This window comes from Athene cunicularia, assembly GCF_003259725.1.
Source record: "Athene cunicularia isolate RWA chromosome 5 unlocalized genomic scaffold, athCun1 chr5_part1, whole genome shotgun sequence".
Classification (NCBI taxonomy): Eukaryota; Metazoa; Chordata; class Aves; order Strigiformes; family Strigidae; genus Athene; species Athene cunicularia.
The window spans coordinates 27,666,260-27,691,329 of NW_020799101.1; the positions used below are offsets into that span (position 1 = coordinate 27,666,260).

At 37.1% G+C, this 25,070-nt stretch overlaps 1 protein-coding gene across 1 annotated transcript in view; it reads left to right on the plus strand.

Annotated features, from left to right (window-relative positions):
- Positions 1 to 25,070, plus strand: part of RALGAPA1 (Ral GTPase activating protein catalytic alpha subunit 1) — a 131,625-nt gene that overhangs the window by 60,800 nt on the left and 45,755 nt on the right. Inside the window, exons 27-34 of the mRNA XM_026849293.1 lie at positions 721 to 846; positions 2,112 to 2,170; positions 6,756 to 6,864; positions 13,587 to 13,697; positions 15,043 to 15,111; positions 16,086 to 16,220; positions 16,950 to 17,133; positions 24,030 to 24,894. Coding sequence (XP_026705094.1) covers positions 721 to 846; positions 2,112 to 2,170; positions 6,756 to 6,864; positions 13,587 to 13,697; positions 15,043 to 15,111; positions 16,086 to 16,220; positions 16,950 to 17,133; positions 24,030 to 24,894 — 1,658 coding nt within the window. The remainder of the gene's footprint in view (positions 1 to 720; positions 847 to 2,111; positions 2,171 to 6,755; positions 6,865 to 13,586; positions 13,698 to 15,042; positions 15,112 to 16,085; positions 16,221 to 16,949; positions 17,134 to 24,029; positions 24,895 to 25,070) is intronic.

A 25,070-nucleotide genomic window follows, 5' to 3' on the forward strand; every position in this document is an offset into this window, starting at 1 on the left:
GCCATTTATCTGTGCTTTTAAATGTTTTAAAATAAATATCCATTTTGACTGTACCTTCATTTAACAAACATATTCATTCGTCCATATCTCTGCTATATAATGTCTTTGATGATCAAGCTTGAGAACTCAAATCTGCAAGTGTTTGCACTATTTGGATGTATTTCTGATACTGTTACCCAGGCAACTTCAGCCTTATGTAATAATACTGATATGATTACCTAAATGCTGTTCACCTTCGATGTCTGTACTCTCTCAAAGCTCCCCAATACTCCCATCCAATTGTCTGTGAGTTTTGATTGTTTCTCACATCATTCTCCCTTTAAACAGCTATGAATTCTACCTCCCTCAATGTACAATCTGAAGCCTCTCTCAGCTTCTTACACTGTTACCTGTCATGTCCAGCAATGCCTCATGTCATGTCCAGGAGTTTTCCACATCCTGAACCCAAGACCCGAGTCTAGTTAGCAGCTCGGTCATTTTTCTGTAGTCCTAACAATTCCTCTGCTTCCTTTGGACCATCTTGGAAAATGGGAGCATGGGGTGTGCATGAGTAGCATTCCATGGGGCTGTGGTCTTGGTTTGTTCAGCTCTACAGAATTTGCAGAAGGAGAAAGGAAATAGCTGTGTAGTGTTTCAGCCATTGTTCTAAGGCAGCTAGAAATGTCAGCTCCCTGATTGCAGTAAGAATATACATTTCTCCCCACCTTTTTTTTCTTTTAGGCACCAAGAGTTGAAGCACAGGTTCTTTTAGGATCTCTAGTCTGTTTTCCCAATTTATATCATGAGCTACCAGCTCTTCACCCAAACATTCCTGACATTGCTGTGTCTCAGTTTACGGATGTTAAGGTAGGAATTTTAAGAACATTTGGATGGTATTCTGCTACCAAGGATATGTTTAATAAGATGTTTTCTCAGGAAATACTAACTGATTTTAAGATTCTAAAATTTTTCAGAAATCATTTCAAATAGATTATAAGGCTCAAGACCCCGTAAAATCTTGCCAAACTTTTTACTACTAAACATACTCTATAATTGCTATTAACTTAATAATAAAATGGTTTCCTATGTTTGTAAAAGGAAATTATGTGTTATCACACTGAATGTGTTATCTCACCTTTTCAAGCCTACTCTTATTAGGGCTATTTGCAGGTCTCAGATTTAATCAGCTAAGACAAGAAGATTGATAGGTTCAAGATACTTGACTTACTTTATTGAGAATTCACAACTGGAGAAATTTGCCTATGTTTCTAGAGGCTTTAGAAAACCTCTGTACATCAGTATGTTCTTTTAGACAAAAAGCAAAGATTAATGGAGATCTTAACCCTCTCTGTCATAACAGCGTTGGGTATTGTGCCAGTATACTGAAACGGGGCAGATCTCAGTTTGTGTGTTTAATTTTGCTGTATATGTGTCAAGAATGATTATGATGTCTAAGAAAGGCTTTCCATAAGTTTCTAAACTCTTCCAGTTGAGAGAGGGATGATGGCTTGGAAGTTGCTTTATACCTTGCTGCCTTTTGGAGACTGATTTTGAATTCCTTCTTTCTCATTTCTATTGTATAATGCCTGTTTACTTAAGCTGTGTTGGGAGCAAACTACAACTTTAGGGACATTTCACTGCAGTTGAGTCAAAATTCTTCTTGGTGTCATTCTTAAGACACTGTAGTCACTTGTTCTACAACTACTTTGAAAGACTTTTAAAATCAATGTAATTTTGAAAAAATGATTGTTTAAACATCAAGTAATAGATTCTTTCTGTAATACCCTTCAGCGTTATTCACAGAAGCTAGCTTTACGGAATCCTTTCTGGTGTTTTGGGGGGTTTTTTACCCTTGGTATTTTATAGAAGTGTATTGGCAAGAATTGGATAAGTGGTTAATCGGCAGAAATTAGGACAGTAACCTGTGGGATATTCTTGGGGTAGCACAATAATGAGCATTTGAGGCAGACTAGAAGCTTGGTAGTAGTGGTAAGCAAACAATTAAGCTGACCACAAACCTAAAGATGCAGATAAGCAACATGCCTATGTGGGCTGTAATAAAATTCTGATTTTCTGGTGCTTCATGTGATGGAGTTACTGGTAAATCAGTGATATTTTCCTCTTTGTTTTAGGAACTCATAATTAAAACTGTGTTAAGTTCAGCAAGAGAGGAGCCTTCTGGTCCTGCACGGTAGGTCATTCAAAAAGAACTTCTAAATTAATAGATTCTTTTCTTTATTACAGTCTTTTGAGATGGATATATTAGAGAACTTAAAATAAAAGTGTATATGTATTTTATTCATGGTTTTCTTCACCACTGTCAAAACTGTGGTCCAACATGTGAATTAAATTTGTTTGTAAATGGAGATATTAAAACAACAGACATCTTTTGTCAGACCAAATGCTGGTGCAGCCCAGTATCCTTTCTCTGATAGTGCCTGATAAGAAAGGATGTAAATATAGGTAAGAGTATAAGCTGTATCCTTTCCCAGCCTACCCTGGTGTTCAGTTCAGGAATTTTCTATACTAGAGAGAGATTTTTTACATTAATTAAGGACGAGATTATTTATGAGGTATTGTTATTTTTTATTCAACCACATGATTTAATTTGAAAAAACAGAAATAACCCAAGTTACATAAGCCTTTCTTTATGGTAATGAAAAGGACTAGAAAATACTGAGCATTAAACAGGGAATGACTGCTCTGATGCTTAAACCTAAGCATTTTCATCAAATGCAGAACTTCAGAGAGGATAGTTACCAGTTTTCTGTTTCTTAATTTGTTTAGAATTTTGTCCCTCCTTACCCATACCCAGAGACTTTCAGTTATAGAATCCTACGTATGGGATTGGTACAGGAATCTGTCATGCCTACCAAGGAAGAGCACACTTGGGTGCCTTATGTGTTTGGGTGGAGTTTTTATATATACTTGACTGATATATTGTCACTTAACAAACGCAAAATACTAGAACTACATGCCTGAAAATTGTTACTGGGAAGATCAGCTCATTGAACCTTAAAATGTTCTGGAAAACCAAGGACAGTTTTCATCAGCCCACTTACCTGTTCTTCACCTGAGCTGGCAATATCTCTCAACACAGGAAAAGAAGGAATGTTCTGAGATAATTTTCATTTATTTTTCATGTTATTTTACAAAACAGAATTCTAAAAAGCGTAACACTCTCCATTTTGCTTTTGAAAAAGGTGTTTTAAGTCCAATTGATTCAAAACATTATTACTGATCCTGTGGCACTGAAGCACACAATATTAGCATCTTCAGTTCTGGCAGTGTGGCTGGGAAGAGGAAGGGAACATTCTGCATGTCCCCATATCCTGTCTGGCTGTGAGGGTGTGTATGTAGAAGCAGAGGCACATGTGCATGCCCAGACTTTCCAAAAGTTATGCTGCCCCCAAAATGAAAAGTTGGACTGCTGTGTGTAATAACATTTAAATTAAGATTAAAAATCAATAGATTCCCAGTGTCTCTTTGGGTTACCTGTGCCCCTCTACTTCTTCTAGGAGACAGCAGGCTATGCTGCTGGAGCCTGTGGGGGATAATGGTGTTCCCACGGCTCCTGAAGCTTGACTGCCTTAGTCCTCAGGGGCAGCTTATTCCCTGTCTTTTCTGGTAGTAACTTCTCTGATGCCATCTGCTTCACAACTGTACAGAGTTCACCTAGATTACTATCAGAGGTCATATTTAGGATATGTATTATGATTTTGCCATCAGCTCAGCCTCTAGTAGATCTAGTAGAGGCTTAATTGTCTTTACAATTTCCTGGGAGAGAGCTTAGATTTCTTGGATCTTAGGTACATAGCTTTGTACATCTCTAGCAAGTCTGAGTGCTATTACTGTTATCCAAGCCATAAATCTCTATTCCTTATCTCTTCCACAGAGGCTCAATGTTTTGTGTTTCATTGCATACTTGACCCAATTGAGCTTCAGGGAAGTCAGTTACCTGAAATGTTTTACTCTCAGATCTCAGTTTTAATGCCTGTATTTGCTCTCAGATCTCAGATTAATACTTACATTAATCAAATAATCAGTCTGAAAAAGAAGTGATGGATTGAACTCAGTGTTAATCTCTTCTACTGCTGTTAAGTCTGTGATTCTTTAATTACAACATTGTAGCCACATAAGTACACAGTTTTTCAGAGACTACTCTGAATAATGATAACAAAACTAGTGTGCTTAGTAGAAACCTCACAGGGTCCTGGATGTTTTGCACATCAGTATTTCATCAGATATGGAATGGTTCTCAGTAGCATGAAGAAAACTTTAAATAGTAGCACAGACTTAGAGCTGTGTACTCTTCTATACACCAAAGGTTTATTTTTGAGTTAGCTTACCCAAACTCTATGTTTATTGTTAAATCCATGCTATGTTCTTATTTTCTTTTGTTCAAAAAGTATTGAAACACATACTATGGAAATAGCAGAACACACTCCAAGGCTGGAGTGTGTTTAAAACATTTCTGGGAGTAGCTTGCATAAATGGTCCTGAAAATTTTCCAAAGAAGAAAGTTACAAAAATTTTAGACTGTTGCAATACTTAACTAATTTTTAGTCAGGTTGGTTTTATGACCAGTATATAGGAGAATTCATTTCTACTGGAAATTAAACTATTCAGTGACTTACTGCACATCGGATGTCTTATAATTTCCTTCCTTAATTGTGATTGAGACTCAGTACTTCTTTCAACTTTTGTTCCTGTTGCTTCCTCAAGCTTGTCTTTATTCTTAAATTGTATTAATCAAACTGTAGTGCAGATAGTCTTGCAATTGAGACTTCAGTGCTAATGTACAAGACAGGGTGGTTTGACATCTTATTTACAGTATCACATAGAATTAATTCCAAGATGTATTTTTGCTACCTGTTAGCACTTTCATGAGTCTATATAGCCTTAAAATCCTTTTCCTACAGCACAGGCATCATAGCCACTTACGTTTCTCTTTCTATTCTATCATATAATTTTTCCTTCTCACAGAATCATCTAGACTAGAAAAGACCTTGTAGGTAATCCAGTCCAACCATTAACCTAACATTGACAGTTCCCAACTACACCGTATCCCTAAGTGCTACGTCAACCTGACTCTTAAAACACCTCCAGGGATGGGGACTCCACCACCTCCCTGGGCAGCCCAGTCCAACACCCAACAACCTGTTCTGTAAAGAAATACTTCCTAATATCCAGTCTAAACCTTCCCTGGTGCAACTTGAGGCCATTACCTCTTGTCCTGTCACTGTTCCTTCGTTCAAGAGACCATCCCCAACTCTCTGCAACCTCCTTTCAGGTAGCTATAGAGGGTGATGAGGTCTCCCCTCAGCCTCCTCTTTTCCAAACTAAACACCCCCAGTTCCCTCAGCCGCTCCCCGTACGACCTGTGCTCCAGACCCTGCACCAGCTCCGTTGCCCTTCTCTGGACACGCTCGAGTCATTCAATGTCCTTTTTGTAGTGAGGGGCCCAAAACTGAACACAGGAATCGAGGTGCGGCCTCCCCAGTGCCGAGTACAGGGGTAAGATCCCTTCCCTGTCCCTACTGGCAACGCTATTGCTGACACAAGCCAGGATGCCATTGGCCTTCTTGGCCACCTGAGCACACTGCTGGCTCCTGTTCAGCCGGCTGTCAATCAACACCCCAGGTCCCTCTCTGACTGGCAGCTCTCCAGCCACTCCTCCCCAAGCCTGTAGCGCTGCTGGGGGTTGTTGTGGCCCAAGGGCAGCCCCCGGCATTTGGCCTTATTGAAACTCCTCCAGTTGGCCTCAGCCCATGGCTCCAGCCTGTCCAGGTCTCTCTGCAGAGCCTCCCTACCCTCGAGCAGATCAACACTCCCACCCAACTGGGTGTCATCTGCAAACTGACTGAGGGTGCACTCGATCCCCTCGTCCAGATCATCAATAAAGTCGTTAAACAGGAGTGGCCCCAAAATGTAATATTTTGCAATTCCCATGACCAGTTTTCATCTTGTCGATTTTGGATTGCTCTCCAATTTTATCCAGAGGATTTTGAATTCTGAAGCTGTTTCCAAAATATTTTACAGCCTGTGTTGTTCAAGATAATTACTAATGACTCAAAGATTGCTTGAGCTAGCTCCCTAACATTTCTGAACAAATTTAATCCATCTATGCTGTTTTGAACACATCTATCTAAATACTCTTTACCTTTACACTTCTTTTCCATTTCCTGATTTTAAAAGAAGCAACAACAAAAGTTTAAATATTTAGTCACAATATGTATACTGTCTCTAGCATTCATTAACCTGAATCTCAATTCTAATGAATACAGATTCATCCTTGTTTATTTTCAATCTAAAAGTAAGTAAATATCTATGAATGAATAATGATCCTGTCTCTTGTCTCTGTTCCTGAAGCTCTAAATAAAACATGAGCAAACTCACATGTTAGGGAAGAGGAACTTCCCACCACAATTTTTACTTTGTCTTAAGAAAATATGTATGAATTTCCCATACATTTATTTCAGGTAGTATTTTTAATCCAAAAAGCACATGCAGGTGCAAGAGTTCTTGATGTCTTTTGGATTTTTCAGTTGCTCATAAGCGTGCCTCCTTTGTCCTTTCCTGTGCCTTCACCAGGGTACTTGGGATTTCTTGCTCATTTTCAGATAAGTTATAGCGTTATAAACATTTTGTGTAGTTGTTTTTGAAATATTAAAAACATATTTGTTAGACTTTAGCAAGACATATAATGAATCATAAAAATTGCATATTCTTGTAGCATGTTTCTTAACAACTTGTACTCCAACATTGTTTTACAGATGTGTTGCTCTTTGCAGCCTTGGTATTTGGATCTGTGAGGAGCTAGTTCATGAATCACATCATCCTCAGATCAAGGAAGCACTGAATGTGATTTGTGTTTCTTTAAAGGTGAGAGACTAACACTTTTACAATGTATATTGCCTTTACATGTAAAGATACAAGTCATGATCACATTTTAACATCCTTACTTCACAGTCTCATTTTCAATCCTTACAGAAGACTTAATTCAGTTTAATTGGTGGATCTCTGAAGTCTGTCAAAAGAGATCTTTACCCTTCTTTAAGGTTGGAGGAAATGGTGTGCTGGAAGATAAGATAGTGGATCTGTATCTTAATATATGTCATTAGGCATTTCACTCTGGCCTCTACCCTTTGGACCATAGTAGTTTGTCCATCACCCCATCTTTCATTAATAATCCTTGCAATTCAGATTTTAGCAAAACCACTCCTGGTTTTGCCCGGCTTTGTCCAGCTATACCCCTTCTCACATGCTATACTCAAGCTTCCAGCAGGGTTTTCTGCATCTATTTGTAACTAGATCTAGGAGCCTGTGGTGGATTAACCTTAATGGCCAAATTCCCAACCAGACGTTCACTCACCCCCTCCTTCTGAACAGGACAGGGGGAGAAAACAGGATGAAAAATCATGTGGGTCAAGATAAAGGCAGAGAGATTGCTTACCAGCTACCATCATGGGCAAAACAGATTGGACTTGGGAAAATTAATTTTAATTAAAATAATTTGGGCAGAGAGAAAGAAAGACAGAATTTATAACACCACTTTCCCTTACTTCCCCTTTTCTCAGGCTCAACTTCACACCTTCATTCCCCACTCTCCCTTCCCACTCCCAAGTAGTGCAGAGGGGATGGGGAATGAGGAGTTAACGATCAGTCCATAACAGTTCTTGTCTGTCACTCCTTCCTCCCTGTTCCAGTGCAGGTCCTTCCACTGGCTGCAGTCCTTCAGGATAAGCCTGCTCCAGTGTGGGCCATCTGTGGACTGCAGTTCCCTCAGGAAATATCCAGTGCTGCAGTGTGGCATACTCCACAGCTGCAGAGTGGGTATCTCCTCTGGCACGGTCTATTTCAGAGGCTTCAGAGAATCTGTGCTCCAGCACTTGGAGCACCTCCTCCCCCTCGTCTTCTGACTTTCCAGTTTGCCTGCTGTTTCTCATTCCTTTTTTAATTCCTTCTCTGCCTGTGTGGTGGTTTTGACCTTTCTTAAATATGTTTTCACAAAGGCACCACAGACTTGGCAGATGGGCTAAGCTGTGTCCTTTGGTGGGTCTGTTGCAGAGGTGGCTGGAACCTCCTGTGTGTGTCATGGGGCAGCCCCTAACCTCTTCTCACAGAGGCCCCCCTGTAGCCTCTCCATTACCAAAACCTTGCCATGTACACCCAATACAGATCCATACAAAAACACTGGAGTACTGAAGTGTCAGATTCTTTCCTTCTCCAGCATTTGTGTCTCCTGGCTAGACTAAACATGGATGTCAAGGGAAGTAACATTCCTAATTGGCATCCTGGGTTCCCCAGCCCTGATTAACAGTACTCTTAAAGCCTCCATGCTACTTTCTCCTAACACATTGCAAAAGGGAGAGGCCAGGGTAGAGAGGAAACTGGAAGAGATCCCAGTTTTATGAGCCATCTGCCATCATATGCAAAGTCTGTCCCAAGCCAAGTTGCTGCCTTATACTCTTTGGCTGCCAGACTGAGCAGAGCATCCAGTGTAAGAGGGGGACAGGAAAGAAAGTGGGAAGGTGACATGCAAAGGACAAGCAGAAATTTCACAAAACATCTTGTGCTTCTTGCTCACCTGCCCTCCTACCAGATCCCATTATCCCCATATCCCTCACTACATTCTCTGCCTGTTCTCTTCTGAGTTCAAGAGCCATTGCATTATGCGGTATTGCTTCTCAGCCCTGGCCATATATTTAGAGAGTGATGTACTTATGTGCGTGCATGGAAGCACTAGAGGATGTTTGATTTCCTCTGGCAAAGTGCTTTTCTGTGCTCATTCCAGGACGTATCATTCAGGCCAGTACCTGTTAAAAAAATCTGAATGCAAAGACAGATCAAGAGTTGTCTTCAAAGTTTAGTGAATACACTAGCTATTGAAAGGGAATAATGAGAACCTAGTTTTGGTGAGAAGTAAAGAGCATCTTTTTTTGTGACTATCATTAAAATTGATTTCCCATTTTTTATGAAGCATGCTGCCACACTGGATAATTTCACAGATTTTCAGAAGGATTTAACTTTTCCTTTTTAATGGGTGTTATGGGTTGGCCGCTGCTATAAGCCAAACTCACCACTCAATCACTTCCCACGCCCAGCAGGAGTGTGGAGAACATAAGAACAGCAGTGAGTCCCTGGCCCCTTCCCATGGAAGCCACCCCTTCAGCCCCTCATTACCAAAACCTTCCCACCTACAACCAATACAGCAGTTCTGAAGCTAATTTATAAGATAAAACTTTACAGTCTCTGGTAGTCACCATGCAGTTGTGTATAAATACCTTCACACTAAGTTCTTGAAATCTAGGATGATTTACTGTGTTGGTATTTGCTGTTTTGATTAAATCTGTTAAACATAGCTAGTATGCACTGTGATTCTGATATAATTTTCTAGCATTTTGTGAACTTGAATGTTCATGAACAGTATCTTAAACTTTTTAAATACTTCCCAATTTATTTTCAGAACATTTATACATGCTATTTGTTTACGTTAAAATTCACTGAATTGTCTAGTCTTTCTGTATATACACGTTGATAAAAATCAGGGTGTACACCTGTTATACATGGCTTGTGTCAGATATTGGGGACTAACTATTATTTTCAGCAATGGGAATCTGAAAAGTATCTTAGCAAATCAGCTGATCACATCCTGTGAAGCAGGATTTGAGTCTATGTCTAAAATGGGTAGCTGCAGGGCTTTTAGTATTAGACTCTAAAATGCAATTTCCTGTTTTGCAAAATCACATTCATCCTTTGCAGCCTCACTAATACTCTCTTCCAGGGTTTTCCCCTTGTTTTTTAATATCCCTTAACTAGTGCATTTTATCAGGTTCCTGTGCAAGTTTGGTATTAGGCTAATGATGTTTTTATCTCCTGTGATTTATCAAAGTTTGAACTATTTTTAATCCTGACATTCACTGTGATTTCTTTTTTTTTTTTAGATTTATTTATTAAAGCAATTATCTGTATTGCATTTATATTAAACATAAATTCCTTCTTGAATAAGAAGACAAATATTTTTATATTTCTACTTTGCTTTGCTCTGTGTTGGCAAAAGTATCCAGAGTATGTTGGCTTTTCTTCTGTTCTGAGCAGTGGTATACATTCACAATCAAGTTCAATCATGAAATGAAAAGTTCATAAATATATCATGAGAGAAAGAAAATTAGCTCTAAGTTGTTACCTAAGCAATCTCCTGGCTTCCAAGTAGTCAGAGATTTGAACTCCCAGAGTGGATTATTTTCTTGTTTTCAGGAGAAATGAATGGATAGGGAGCTATAGTCCTAGTCCAACTTCCTGAGAAGTACGACTGAGCAAATAACATTGAATAGAAATGTTAGCAACAGTTATATGCCTGTTTCTGAAATAGAGAAGCATATTCAGAACTGCAGTCCAGCAGATGGCTCTGAACATAGCTAGCAATTCTCCCAGCAGTGTCGCGATACTGCTGTATCTGTGCTAACCTCTGCTGAAGTCTGACCATAAAGGTTCCTAACCAGCCATCCTGATCACTGCATCTCACGATTATATTATGCTCCTCGCAAAAATACTGCAAGTATATCACAAAATTGTATTGTACGGGCTTGGTTGGATGAGTGCTAAACATAGGTTATTTGCAAGTATAGACAAGGTTAAACTGCTGATATCCAGAAAGCAATGGACCCCTGCAAAGACAAAAAATATGGTAAGACTAGCCTGAGAAAAACCCTGAGAGTTACGTACCAGTCAAAGTGCCAATTCATTGAAAGGTTTGGGTTTTTTCCAGTGAGTATCTTTTAAAAAAATTATGTCCACAGTTACACTCCTAAATATAAAATCATATAAAAGTAGTGAATTCTTACGCTTTATAAACATACTGGCATTTTCCAGAGACTGAGAACGGTGGGTGAAACGTTTGTTGCATCACACAGCTGCCTTCATGCCACCTCTGAAGACTCTTGGAAAAGAAGTTAGAACAAAGGAGCTGATTTGAAAGGGGTGAATTGTTTTGCTATCCAACATAAACTCAGTGTAGCTGCTTGGGTTTGGGAAACTGTTCTAAAGTGTCCATGCATTCTTTTGAAATGTGATATATGGACCATGCTGGGACAGGGTTCTGAAGTAGATAGTTTGATCTGTTGGGCCCAGTCCCCATATTATTGAACAAAACTTCCTACCCAGTGCTCTTCCCATGAATAAGACATGAAAATTTGAGTGCACAAGATTTGAACTTTATTTGTATTCATTACTTTATACCCTTAAGCCATTCTGTTAAATTTATGTCTCCACTGACTTTTATACCCTTTCTTAAATTAAAAAAAAAATTTTAAAGAGTCTCTTCAACCAGAGAACAGATGGAGGTTAAATAATTTGCATAAAACATTTTAGAGCCCTATGATCATCCTTAACAAAAAAAAAAAAAAAAGAAAGAAAAAATAATTTTAAAAAATATGATAATGCCCCCTGGTTTTAAGTAGCGAAGAGCTGATTATTCAAAGATTCTGAAAAGTCTTCAGGCCTCTTTCAAAAGTAATTTTTTCTTAAATTTGGTAATCTGTATATTGCTTATTAAGCTGCTCAGGTTCATCCACGCCTTTCGTCCTCTCCAGTGACTTTGGGGTTTTTTCCTGCAAGCTTGTAAGGATGTTTCCAGCAATCTGGATTTGATCTCAACTTCTGTAATAAAATTGTTGTGCTTTCAATTTTATTTAATTTTTGTGGTTGTCAGTTGTGCTTGAACATTAGAATCTGTGTACCGTGCTTTACTGTGCTCTTACAGTGTACTTTCACGGCACGGAGAGAGGCTGTTTCACAAAGGATAAATAATTGGTGTTCTTGTCATAAGCTCTGACAAGACTTGCAGACGTAAGATGTCTGCCATGTTTTACTTGAAAGCCAACGATAACATTAAACTGCATCCATTGAGAAACAGGGAAAGTCAGAGCAAGAATTAACTACCCTGTGTACTCGGGTTTCCATCCCTGTGGCTGACTTATAAGAGCCATTTGTAGTCTTTCTTTATGCTTATATAGATACCACAAATAAAAAATATTAATTAAAGGTTCATATACAGTACTTTTGCTTATGCTTGTATCTTTTCAAGACCTTAAATGTAAAAATTGATAGCTTTGCTTTTATAAGAAGCTGGCCTAGGACAGAATTTTCTTCTGGTGTATTTTCCACCTTTATATTTTTGCCATTCAAAAATTTTATTCTGAAATCTTTAATATTCTGTTCATGCTTCATTGCCCAGGCATTTCAGCTTTCTTAAAGCTTTTTTTTTAAGGTTTGTGAGATATACCCTTCCCTGAAAGGTTAATAGAACTGGATTGATTAAGAAAACAGTCTAAAAAGCCAAGAAATTAGATGTACATATTTTTGCAACATAATTATTCTTTTCTGAGTTCAGAGATAGACTTAGCCACCTTACAGCACACACCTGTGACAGCTTCACTGCTAAATAAAGTGAGGTTAATACATGCAAACTACTTTTTTATTCTTTTAATAATACGGGAATTCTGATATCACTCATCTTCATTGGAGAAACGGAATAGGATTTTTCATTATTAAAGCATGAATTACCTAATAGTTTTCTGAGTGATTTGATATTCATCTGTATTATGATTTGGCATACTTGTTTTCAGTAAAGACAGAATCTTTTCCTTGGGGCTGTTGAATGTTATTTTTTCTTCCATGTGATTTGTGCTGTCTTCTGAAGTCAGTGCTTTGCTCAGATTTTTCTTTAGCTCAGCTTTGTAGGATTTTCATGTCCTAGATGAATAAAATTCACATAAAATTTACTTTGAGCTTGTTTGGTGCACAGCTTAATGTTTTAAGGCAAGTACAATGAAGGAAGAAGCCTCAGCTACATGTTCTATGCATTAATAGTTTAAGAAAACATATTGCTGTCTCTTCGTTTCTTTGTTTTCTCACTTAGGAGTGTAGGGCAGTGTGTGCATCCACTACCATGGCTGGGGACTAATTGTACAAATACATTCACTTTTGTCTTGACCAACACAGTAACTTAAATAAAGTGTTGAAGGCAGGCTCCAGTGCAGCAATGTTCTCATGCCTTTAAAGAAAACAGAGAAAAGAGAAATTAAGCACAGAAACAGGTGCATTCATCTCCATTCAGACAAGCACTGTACAGAAGCAGTCACCAACAAATATAGGTTAGTCTCACTATTAGTTCTGTGGTTTGCATTCTGGATACAGGGCTGTTCATCTGCCTTGGTTCTCAACAAAGACCTCTGATTTCAGAATGAGATCCTTATTTTTTTGCAGTGATGCATTAACATTAATAAACATTAAGGTAATAAGAAATGAGTTAATTCTTTCTGGCTTTATGATACTGTACTAACTGGTCTGAAATTAGTTAGGAGACTCCTCTCCCCTTTCCCTTATTCCATGCAACTCCCTGATTGTCTGTCCCAAAACTTTGATGTTAGTGACTAACATTTGGTTATGACCATAAAATAAATCCATTTAAATTTTGTAAAATTTAGTTCTGTTCCTCCAACAAATGTGTACATAAGGAACTACATTTATAAAACCATCACCTTACCACCTAACCTACCATGTGAAATGTAGTCATCCTTACTGCTCTGTGTTCTCTTTTCTAGTTTCCAAATAAAACAGTAGCCCAAGTTGCCTGCAGTATGCTGAACATGCTGATACATTATGTACATAGACTTCAAGTGTATCAAGCTGATTCACCTTTAAGAATTATTCAAGTAAGTAATTTTTAAAAATTTGAAAATATTCTTTTAAATGTAACTGTAAAATGTATTTCATTGAAATTAAAATACCAGAATATTGACAAGTATATTTCACAAAATGTTAAATTAGTAGAAACATAATCTTACTGATCATCAATTGTGTGGGTTCATGTTGCACTTACTTGCTGACTCCAATATTAGCATGTAAAATGGCTGTGTCATGCTTATTTTTTCTCCAGTACAACTATGTCATCATTTACATGAGAATATTGTCAATAAAGTACAATTTTTTGAACATTAAATATATTCAAATATGTTTTAGTGAGAAAGTGATTACTTAAAATACAGATCTACAATTGTATTTTGAATATCTGTATGCAAAACAATTTGCATTAAATCGTTTCAGTATAAAGCAAAAATAACTATTTTGAATACACTTTAAATAACAGTGAAGTAGACTATGGCCTCTGTGAGTCTGAACCACAGAGAAAAGATAGAGGTCTCCCAGGTAACCAGAAAGGGAATTATGTGGAAGCTTCTTAAGAGGTATAGCAAGTATTTCTCTTCCCTCTGCAGTCATATTGTTGATTAAGTAGAGGTAGGGTGTTTAAAAATTCTTGTAGTTCTAAGAAATAATGAAGCTCACATAGCGCTGTGCCCAAACCCACGTCAGGCTCCTTCCTACACCCTACAAGTGTGTGGAATCAAGGTCTCTTCCTGCCTGAGTATTTTGAGTAGCTGTGTAATTTCATTGTCCCTAACACACCTACATCAGTCAAACAGAATGTGTTCCTTCATTGTCTTCTGCAAAATTCAATTAAAAGGATTTTATTTTTTTTAAAAAGTGGCAAGGAATACTGTAATTTGTCTCAAAATAAATTTAATAGAATTTAACCATGAATTGGGATTGTTCAGCCTGGAGAAGGGAAGGCTTTGGGGAGACCTTCAAGTGGCTTTCCAGTACTTAAAGGGGGGCCTACAGGGAAGATGATAGGGACTCTTTATCAGGGAGTGTAGTGACAGGACAAGGGGTAACAGTTTAAAACGAAAGAGGGTAGCATAAGGAAGGAATTCTTCACTGTGAGGGTGGTGAGGCACTGGCACAGGTTGCCCAGAGCAGCTGTGGCTGCCCCCTCCCTGGCAGTGTTCAAGGCCAGGTTGGACGGGGCTGTGAGCAACCTGGTCTGGTGGAAGGTGTCCCTGCCCATGGCAGGGGGGTTGGACTAGATGATCTTTAAAACCCAAACCATTCTATGATTCTACAGTCTAGTATTGTGTTACATTTACCTGCTTAAAATTTTATTTTAAACTTAAATATTTAAATTGTATCTTTAGAGAAACTATGCTATATTTTCCCTAGATTCTGATAGCAACTATTACCCATCTGCTACCCAGTACAGAAGCTTCCTCTTACGAACAGGACAAGAGGGTAAACAGTTTTCATTTCTTTTTAATGTGTCAATTTAATTACAAAGGTGTGTCACCTAGCATTGTTACAAAATTTAAGCTGTGCCTTAAAGTAGGAATTCAGCTCTTTTAAGTATAATACAGTATAGTCTTCTCAAATATATAAAAAATTGGTTTACCTAGTTCGACAAACATAGTCCTAATGGGTTTCTTAAAAATTGATTTAATATAAAAATACTAAGGACCCTTCATCATTAGGTTTATTATATAGTGCCTCTGAGAGACAAACTTGTATTGTGTGAAATGAGTATGATGCTTATATGTCATTTATTAGTAAATTAGTTCAGTGGATTTTCTTTGAAAGACTTCTACTTGGGAAATATTTTAGAGAATCTCACAGCCATTTATCCAAATTGTTTCCTCATTCACAGCTAAGTTTCAAAATTTAAAAATAATTATTTGAAGCCAGTAAGGTATTAATAATTTGGTGTGTACTTATGTCTTAATCTAATCCTATTCTCCAGTCTTTAAAAACGTCCCCTAGAGGGAGTTGGTTCTTTTGCTGAGTAGCCTACAGTACAGAAAGCAGTTGGATTTCTTTCAGGTGATACCTGGTGCTGCATAGCATTATTGACATGTTGTGAAGGAAATGTGCGGAACAGTGCAGCAGCCTTAATTTGTACCTGTGTAATCTGTCATTTTAAAAACATCACCCTACAAATCAATTTTTAAAATAATGGGTATCCTTTTAAGCACTGTGTCTGCTCTCGTGCTTATGGATGGTCTTTGTTAAATAACTCAGTAGCAAAGTTTTTACTGATGCTGTAAGTTTTGAAGATACAGTGGCTATTAAGCAAGTGTGTCCTGCCATTACAGCAGAAGGTTGACTCTACTGAATTGGAAAAAGAAAATAAAACAGAGACGTAAAATACAGTGATAAATGTGAAGTAGCAGGTGCTGGTTTAATTGATTTGTAATTGAAAGTGTTTGTTCCAGTTGGTGGTTTCTTTACTTCTGTGTTTATTGGACTGGATAATGGCCTTGCCATTAAAGACCTTGCTGCAGCCTCTTCATACTACAGGAGCAGAAAATGATAAGACTGAAAGATCCGTTCTTAATTGTATATATAAGGTACATGTTTCTTTACGCTGTAAATGAGAATTTCCATGTATGGAGGTAGTATTTGTTTTCATGGAAATGAAGACAGAAGTTTTCTGTGAGCTGACCTCCATTCTATGGCTGTGGAGTGCTGTCTTAGTTCTTGTATGGTTTACTGTAACTGCTTGATCTTTGGTATATTTGGAATTGTTGATTTTGTTTTATATTTTATGAGGTTTAACCAAGTTCTTTTTTATATGTCATTTCAATAGCAGACACTTGTGTTGTAGAAGACAAGCTATACATTTAAGAGAGGAGGATGTAGCTTTTATATTCCAAGCAATTTTATTTAGCAATAAACAAAGTAAAAAGCACTAAGTTATAATTACTGTCTTTAGGGACACAGAACAAAGATAGCAAGGGAAGGGGATTAAAACATTCAGCAGCTTAGACCTAGCATATGTAATTAAAGAAGTTAGGAGATCTAAAAAAAAATTATCTTGGTGATTTGTTGTAAGTTTTGTTTCTTGTTTCTTTATTGTTAAATTCCACTTCAGTGTCAGTAGACACAGTTTTAACAATTTTCTTTGCAGACCAGGGTTTGTTTCTGTAAACATTAAGCATCTAAAATTTCCAACATTTTGTCCTGCCTACCTAGTTCTAAAAATCAATTTAAAAATGTAAATAAAAATAAACTTCATTTCTTATCAAACTCTCAAATAGAAATGTCAGTAATGTCATGAAATTCTGTTTTTGTTCTAGGTTCTGCATGGGTGTGTCTATGGGTCTCAGTGTTTTAGCAACCCTAAGTATTTTCCTCTAAGCCTTTCTGATTTAGCATGTGTGGATTACGATCCTTTTATGCATTTAGAAAGCTTGAAGGAACCAGAACCACTGCATTCTCCAGACTCGGAGAGGTCTTCTAAACTTCAGCCAGTCACTGAAGGTTTGTCAAATTGCCTAAATACATTTTCTTTCAAAAAAGTTTTATCTTGGTTTCCAGTATTGAAATGTTGGCCTAAAGCATAAGTTTTAAATTATACCTAGACACTAGGTAAGAACCATTAGCATGGCATAAGCTAACATAATTTTGAGCAATTACTGTTTGATTAACTGAAATAAGTATCTTCTGAACAACTTGAAGATCGATTTGATATGGATTCTTCTGTGCTCTGTGTATCAGCAAAAAGTGTTAAATACTGTAACATGGATAAGTTTTGCTTTTCATTTTACTTTCAGTAAATGATTTTTTTTTAATTTTACTCCTTTTTCTAAGAATATTTTGGATTTTTTTCCTGCCTGAGCTTGCAATATTGAAAGCTTTCTGTGAATTTTTTTAGCCCATCATAATTTGTTGTCGATCTGTTTACACTGTTTAAAACCACAGCGTTACCTAAAAAGAGAGAAATTTTCTCTCATCTGTTTAGAAACTTAACAGACACAGGAATTAGCATTTTCTTCAGAACTCAAAAATAAAGGATCAAGAAACCAAGCTACGGAGGAGTAGCATGTATTATGCAGCATATCTAGTAAATATCAAATGGCTATACTGGGAAGAAAATTGAAAAAGATGAGATTAATACTGATAGCAGATCTAACTCTGTGTAGTGCTATTCTCCCTCCATATTAAGTTGTTCCATTTAGGCTTCCTTAAAGGTATTAAGAACCAGATAAATGCAGCAGCTCTTTGTAGCAGCTGTGTGCTAACAGCAGGTGATTTTGTGGTCTGTAGTGACTACGTGCTGTTTTTTATGTAGAGAAAATGGCTAATCATTGTGCCCTTGTCTAAGGCATGCTTCATCATCCTCAAGTACTTTTTTGGCCAAAGAATTCTAAACATAGAGCTGTCCCCTAATAAGCTCAGTATTGGATTGAACAAGTCTGATTTGAGAACTGTTGGCAGGAGGAGCTGTAATTATTAAATTTACTGAAGAATGAAGCAAGGTACTATAGTTGGCTTTTTGTCAAATGGCTGTGGTCTTATTAGTAAAAAGTAATCATCTGCTGGGTCAGAATGAAAGAGGCTTCGAAGGATTCATTCTGTCCTAATTACAGTCTCACCTATACATATTATGTAAAGCTAATATTTAAAGCATTTGCCAAAATTAACTTCCACTGCATGTTCTATTACAGTGTAGTGAATTGTAGTAGCTTTTTATTCCTGGCATCTTTTGTATTCTGTAATAATCTGTAATTATGGGTTAGCAGCAAATGCTGTGTGGCTTTTTTAATCTGACAATCTGAAAAGACAACCCTGAATAGATTTCTCTTTAAATGAATGTAGTTGCACAAAGCCTTAGCATCGATATCTTCATTTTGCATTTCCGTACGTGATCTGTTCTTTTATGATTTCTTGTTAAATTTCTAAATAAAAGTAATTTCAGATGTTCCTTTTATCTCTCCAGATAAATTAAGGAAGCCCCATATGTTTTTAAAGTTTCAAGGCTCTGGAATTGTAAGTCAGATCGTGAATTTTAATTGGCAAACTACAGCATTATAATGCAACCCTGGTCTTGCAACCTTGGCACTTCTAGTCCACATTGCCAGGCAGTGAATAAAATTGACAGTGCTTAACTGATCACACAGCATCTGTTGTCACTGGCATTGTTGGAGCAAGAGGAGTAAAGTTAGTGGATAACAACCAGTCTGGGACTTGATCAAGACAGTGAGTCAATTAGTACAAGCTAACAGCAGAGCAGTATGCCAGTGGGTCAACCTCTTTTTTGAGTAGAGTAAAAGTGTTATCATGATATCTTTTTTGAAGGAATGGAAATGGACAGGACAGCAGTTGTAGGGTAATCAGGGAAGTTCTACAAAGACAGAATGTGGATTACTAGATTCTTTCCTTAGGCCACAAGCAATGCTCAAAGTACTGAAATGACAGAATTCTTAGGACAGGATGCTTTTGATCAGTTTAATAATGTGACTGACATACCCTGTAATACCTCCCATTGTTCAAGGTCAGATCCATCACAGTTTTTATGGTCACTTAGCTGCAGTATTATGTGGTATGAGACCATGAAGATATGAGACTTGGAGTGATACAGGTGTGTAGCAGGGACAGGATCTATTGAGGGGCTGGAATAAGTCCTGCAGTAAATGGCAGGGCAAAGATCTGTTAAATCCTCTGGAAACAAGTGATGCGGGGAGAGAAAAGGACTTTTCCCCTCTCTGTTTCAGTAACTTTCCAAGTGCCATCTTTCCCAAGGAATCTGTTATACCTAGGATTATCTATTAAATTGTCTTTGTCCTCCATTCTGTAGGTTTCCAGTGAAGTGGTAGATTGCAGTTATTAAGATACACAAAGAATAATTTTGAAATTAAGTGTTAAGTACATTAAAGTCTTATATTTATATCTGAATGAACTTGTAGTAGCTGACAATAAAGACATTACTAGGAAGCTTTTCTTGCATCATCAGAACTTGCAGGCAGCAAGTCAGTGATGCTTTCATATACCTAAGGCATCACAGGGCTTCTCTACATGAAAGCTGATGAACTGTTCCTCTAGCTAGTATCAACAGCTTCCTCCACCTACAGTACAGGCATACAGGTGTTGCCTGTGCTAATTAACAGCACCTATCTAGCATGGATTCAGCATACAGTGACAGAGGTATACTTTCCCCAAGGATAGTATAGCCTTATAGTTATTTGCTGTACAGTTTAAATGTGCAAAAGCTAACTTGGACTGCATTGGGCTGTGATCTGCTTACCTGCTTCTGATCTTTTGCTTGTCATTACAGGACCATAAACATATAAGGGAGAATCAAAACAGAACCTCTCCTTCAGAACTTTTTTGTTGTTTGTGTTAAATGATGCAAACACAGTAAAAAATAAAATTGAGGGTTTGTGACCCTTGTATTGACAAGGGAAGATGGTTAAATGAAAATATGTAGCATTAAAGAAAAAGTGCTATACATCTTCTAATGTTAATAAATAGCAAAATCGGACAATTGAATAGAGTCTAGTCATAAGGAAATAATATTTTATGGGATATTTTATCAGCAATTAAAGGCAAAAACATTTTAAAACCTGTTCTTCATAGATCACAGATCTGTTAGGGGTAGTTGTAATTGGAAGGTCGTAGTTACATTTCATAGATACAGGGGTCATTGATTTAATGGATTTTTCCCCATTTGTCATATTTCTCTAAATGTATTTTAAACTCTTCTGCATAGATCAATCATTTTTCCTAATATATTTCAATTTCTGAAGAAAAAGTTCTCCCATCTGATGTTTATAGTCTTTTTTTAAAAAATAGAAATGTACTTTTCTTTTAAGGCTTTGCTGTTTGCCTTTTTACTGAAAGGAGACAAAAAATACACTTTAAAAAAAAAACACTTTATACATGGTACATCCAGATTAGCACAGTTTGTGTTTTGTGAGAGATATTCTAGAGATGAATTCTCTGTAACTGCATCTCTCTATGCCTGAAGCTCAAAACTAGAAAGGAGTGAGACTTTCTTAAGCTAATGTAAAATGCAGGTAGCTAAGCTAAACTGAACTATCTTAGGCTCCCTCTAAATATAATGGAGAAAGAGAAGAGTTTCCAGAGACTGATATATCTTGTTTCTCCAATGTGGGCTTCTAACTGAGATGAATCAGTCTGTACAGGTGTATCATACTTTAGATAGCTGAAAGGGTGAGGAGAGTTAAATTCTACCCTCAATCATTACTTTTTTCCTTCTACTACATAACTATAGTTGTTTAGATGCTGTTCAGCCAATGTTGAATTATAAAAAGTTAACAACACATCTTAAGGAAATTCAGGAATTCTCCATTCATGCCACTAATACAAATTAGTGGTGATGGACCTTCAGCCTTTCCACAAAAGAGGTAATTTCATGGACTGAGAAAAATAAGCAATATAACATATTTCCAGTATATTACCAAGTGATCATGTGCACATATGAACTACATCGCTCAAGCAAAAGACTGTGCCATTGTAAAGAGAGTAGAGATGTGTTCATTGAAAAAACCAGGTTGGCAAAGCAGCCAGCTAGACTGCTTTAATGTGTAATGATGTGACTCAGTTTGTAGAATTTGTGGTAAAGCTGTGATGGCTTGTGTTACTGCATATTTTGATCTGCCTTCCAGAAACAAAGAGTATGGTTTAGATACTCATTTTAAGAGTTCTAATATATTAAATATCCAGTTGTTCCTGATTGAGGAGATGTGCTTCTAGGAACAAATTATAAGCTGCAAATGTAATTTTAAATTCTTGTATTTCAAAAAGTATTACTGGGTTTGGATTTTTTTTTTTCCTAAGGGAAACCATCACCAGAAACTGAGTTGCTGTGTAACAAAAATGTTTCAAAGTTGGTATATTTCATTTCAGTATAACAGGTTACATCTTACAGCTTACTTTTCACTATGCTTCTCTTAATACTTCTGAGTTTTCTGTCTCATTTTTAGATCAACAGTACGGTATTCTAAGAGAAAACTCCATTCTCATGTTATAAAAGAGGTGGTGGCAGATCTACATGCCAATTCTTTTATTTTTTATTTTAATTCAAGAGCAAAATTTTCAGAGAAAGACTGTGGTAGGATTTGGAATGGACTTTCCAAATTTAAATTCAGTGTTCCACTCTTTATCTCACTGTATCACCTTTCTTTTCCATATGTCCCTTAGGCTTCTAAGGAAGTAAATTAATGCACACAGGCACAATAAAACCATGGTCAGTTTTGAGATCCTCAGATCACAAAACAGTAATAGTGTCTTACATGCTTACAGGTCCCTCTCATTTCTTCATGTTTTTAAGCAGAACTTAACTGAAGGCATTTAACCCATGCAGTGTGAGGCTTCAGGTAGCTGGGAAGCTCACATGTTTTTACTCCTAGGAACCTGAGAATATTACCTTATTTACCTGTGCAGTGTCTTGGCATAAATATTCTGATAGAAATGAGCCAGCCTTTGCATTGTCCAGGTGCTGGTTACTACTGCACTGATCAGCATCCAACTTATTTTTCCTAGTCTTGTATAAACTTGCTTACAGTTCCATCTTACATTTCAGCAGATGGCACTATAACTTAATTTCCTTGTATACTGTCAATGTCTGGGCATTTAATTCAGCTTCACTGAATGTGTTTGTGTTTGTAAATTTTACCTCAAGAAGGTTATAGATAATAAAAATGTAATATCTAATGTGTTTAGATTCGTTTTCAATGCCTGAATTCATTAAAATGTTTGAGTTTATCTGAGTTTCAGAAGACTGTAAAAATTGTTTTGCCAACTAGTTGATTTTGTCAACAATTAACAGGATGAAATGTTTCACTTTTTGCAGTTCAGGTCTAGTGCTCCATAAATGTAGAGAAGACCCAGAATCCCAAATGTTTCTTAGATGCTTTACCAAAACCTTGTGGAGAAAAAAAAGGCACATATATACTGTTTATTTTTGTAGATGCAGAATGCATCCAGTGCTTCAGAAACTAAAGATCTATCATGACAGTCAGTATACATTAGAGATTTGCCTTTATATTTCCAGTTAAACCATTTAAGACACCTTAAACTGCAAAAAGAAATTTATTAAACATTAGTTTTTATTCTGTATAAATACACAATATAAAGGGAAATGAGTTAATTATAGCCCACTTACATGTCCAAAAGGCTACATTTTCTCAATAAATACTGAATGAGAAAGTAATGTGGTTCAGAACATTATAATTTGATAGATTTTTGGTGAGAATGAAGGTGAGAAAGTGTTTGCAGCAGTTTTCAGTGTTTAATATAGTTTAAAATATATGGTGTAATCTTGATGAGTACAGCCTTGCTTTATCTTCACCTTGTAAATTCCAAGTTCAGGGCATCCAGGTCCTATTACAGACAGAGAGGCTGCAGAAATACGTGCTTTGCCATATTGATCCTGTTTTCTACCTGTGATCTTCTACAGTTTAATACTTCTGAGTATGGATACTTCAGCGAATACCCTAAGCCAGTTCAGGGTTGTCTGCCTGACAGAATTGCTTTGATTAGCTCTGTACTTCATGGGTAATGTAGACTGGATTTGATAGAAGAATCCAGTAACAGTAAAGTACTGGGTTAGCAGGATGTGGTATAAACATTAAGAAATCCCTCTTGTGAATTTAGATAACATTGCATGAAAGTGGAAGGTGTGCAACAAAGAAAGAGGTGGCAAAACCATCTTGAAATACCAGTGCACCTCACAAGATGAATTTCACGTAAGATAGGCACAGTTAACTTCTCTTTCTCCCTCCAAGTTTTTCCAGCCTGAAACTTCTTAAAATGCAGTTGGGGCGTGAGATTTGTTCTTTGTAAATTTTGCTACTGTTAGATTTTGTTCACTATAGATAGCCCAGTCTTTGATTTGGTGCTTTAAAATCATCCAGTATTATTCTCAACCTAACCTACAGCTATATGCTCCCTAGGGAAATTAAGATGGATTAGAGGTTTTGTGCATCTATGTTCCTTTGTTTTTCACAATGTAATGATGTGTATAAATACAAAAATCCATTGCAGTTGGAAATGGACTTCTTACAACTCAATTATGATCTCTACTTCATCAGCAATTTTAAGATTTATTTTCAATAGATTAAGAAATTGTGTATTTTAGAAGGACTGTGCTCATTACAAAGCTGTGGTAGAGGAGGTATGGTGGGCTGTAAAACAGTGAAAATAATTCTTTAACTAGCTTATGATTTTTCATGCTACTTGTATGAACAGTGTTCATCAAAATACATATTTTCCATTACTGATTTGGATGTATCCTGACCTTGTAGTGCTTATACTCTGTTTAAAACTCCTGAAGTGTAGACCAAAAGAAATGCATAAATCTCAGTGTTGTTTGCTGAACTTTTCTTTTAAAACCTGTGTTCTTTCTCTCATAGTGAAAACTCATATGCAACAAGGATTAATTTCTGTTGCTGCTCGTACTGTGATAACACATCTAGTCAACCACTTAGGGCACTATCCTATGAGTGGAGGTCCTGCTATGCTAACCAGTCAAGTGTGTGAAAACAATGACAATCCATATAGTGAAAGTCCTGAACTTTCTCCTGAACTTTTTGAGAATCCAAACCTTCAATTCTTTGTGCTAAACAATACTTCCCTGGTGTCTTGCATACAAATCCAAGCAGAAGACGACATGCCTGGGGGAGGACTGTCTGCTGGACTTGCATCTGCTAATTCAAATGTTAGAATTATAGTGCGTGATCTATCTGGCAAATACTCATGGGATTCAGCCATTTTGTATGGACCATCATCTTTATGTGGATCTTCACAGCAAACCTCTTTTGCACTTTCATTATCTCAACAAGATAAACCAGAAGATGCTCTTTCATCTTTTGAGCATGTGGAGGATGTATCTGGAAGGGATGGAATTACACTCCAAGTAAAAAGGAAATTTAGAGACACTGTACCAACATGGGATACAATTAGGGATGAAGAAGATGCCCTTGATGAGCTCCTGCAGTATTTAGGTGTTACAAGCCCTGAATGCTTACAGAGAACTGGTGTCTCACTCAACATTCCTGCTCCTCAACCAGTCTGCATCTCAGAGAAGCAGGAGAACGATGTCATCAATGCAATTCTGAAACAGCACACAGAAGAGAGGGAGTTTGTTGAAAAGCATTTCAATGATTTAAATATGAGGGCTATGGAGCAGGATGAGCCAACCTCACAAAAGCCTCAGTCAGCGTTTTACTACTGCAGATTACTTCTCAGTATACTGGGAATGAATTCCTGGGATAAAAGGTAAAAGGCTCATAGTTTAAGAACTTTCTTTTAAGGAATTGTGCTATTCTTAATGTGTAATAATAGCTGATCATAGAGTGGGTTAAGCCAAAAATACTCCAGGCCAGCCAACAAAAGTGGAGAGGGGATGTGCAACTAAGGGGAAAATGGCAGTTTTCTTCTGCATTTCAGCCTGC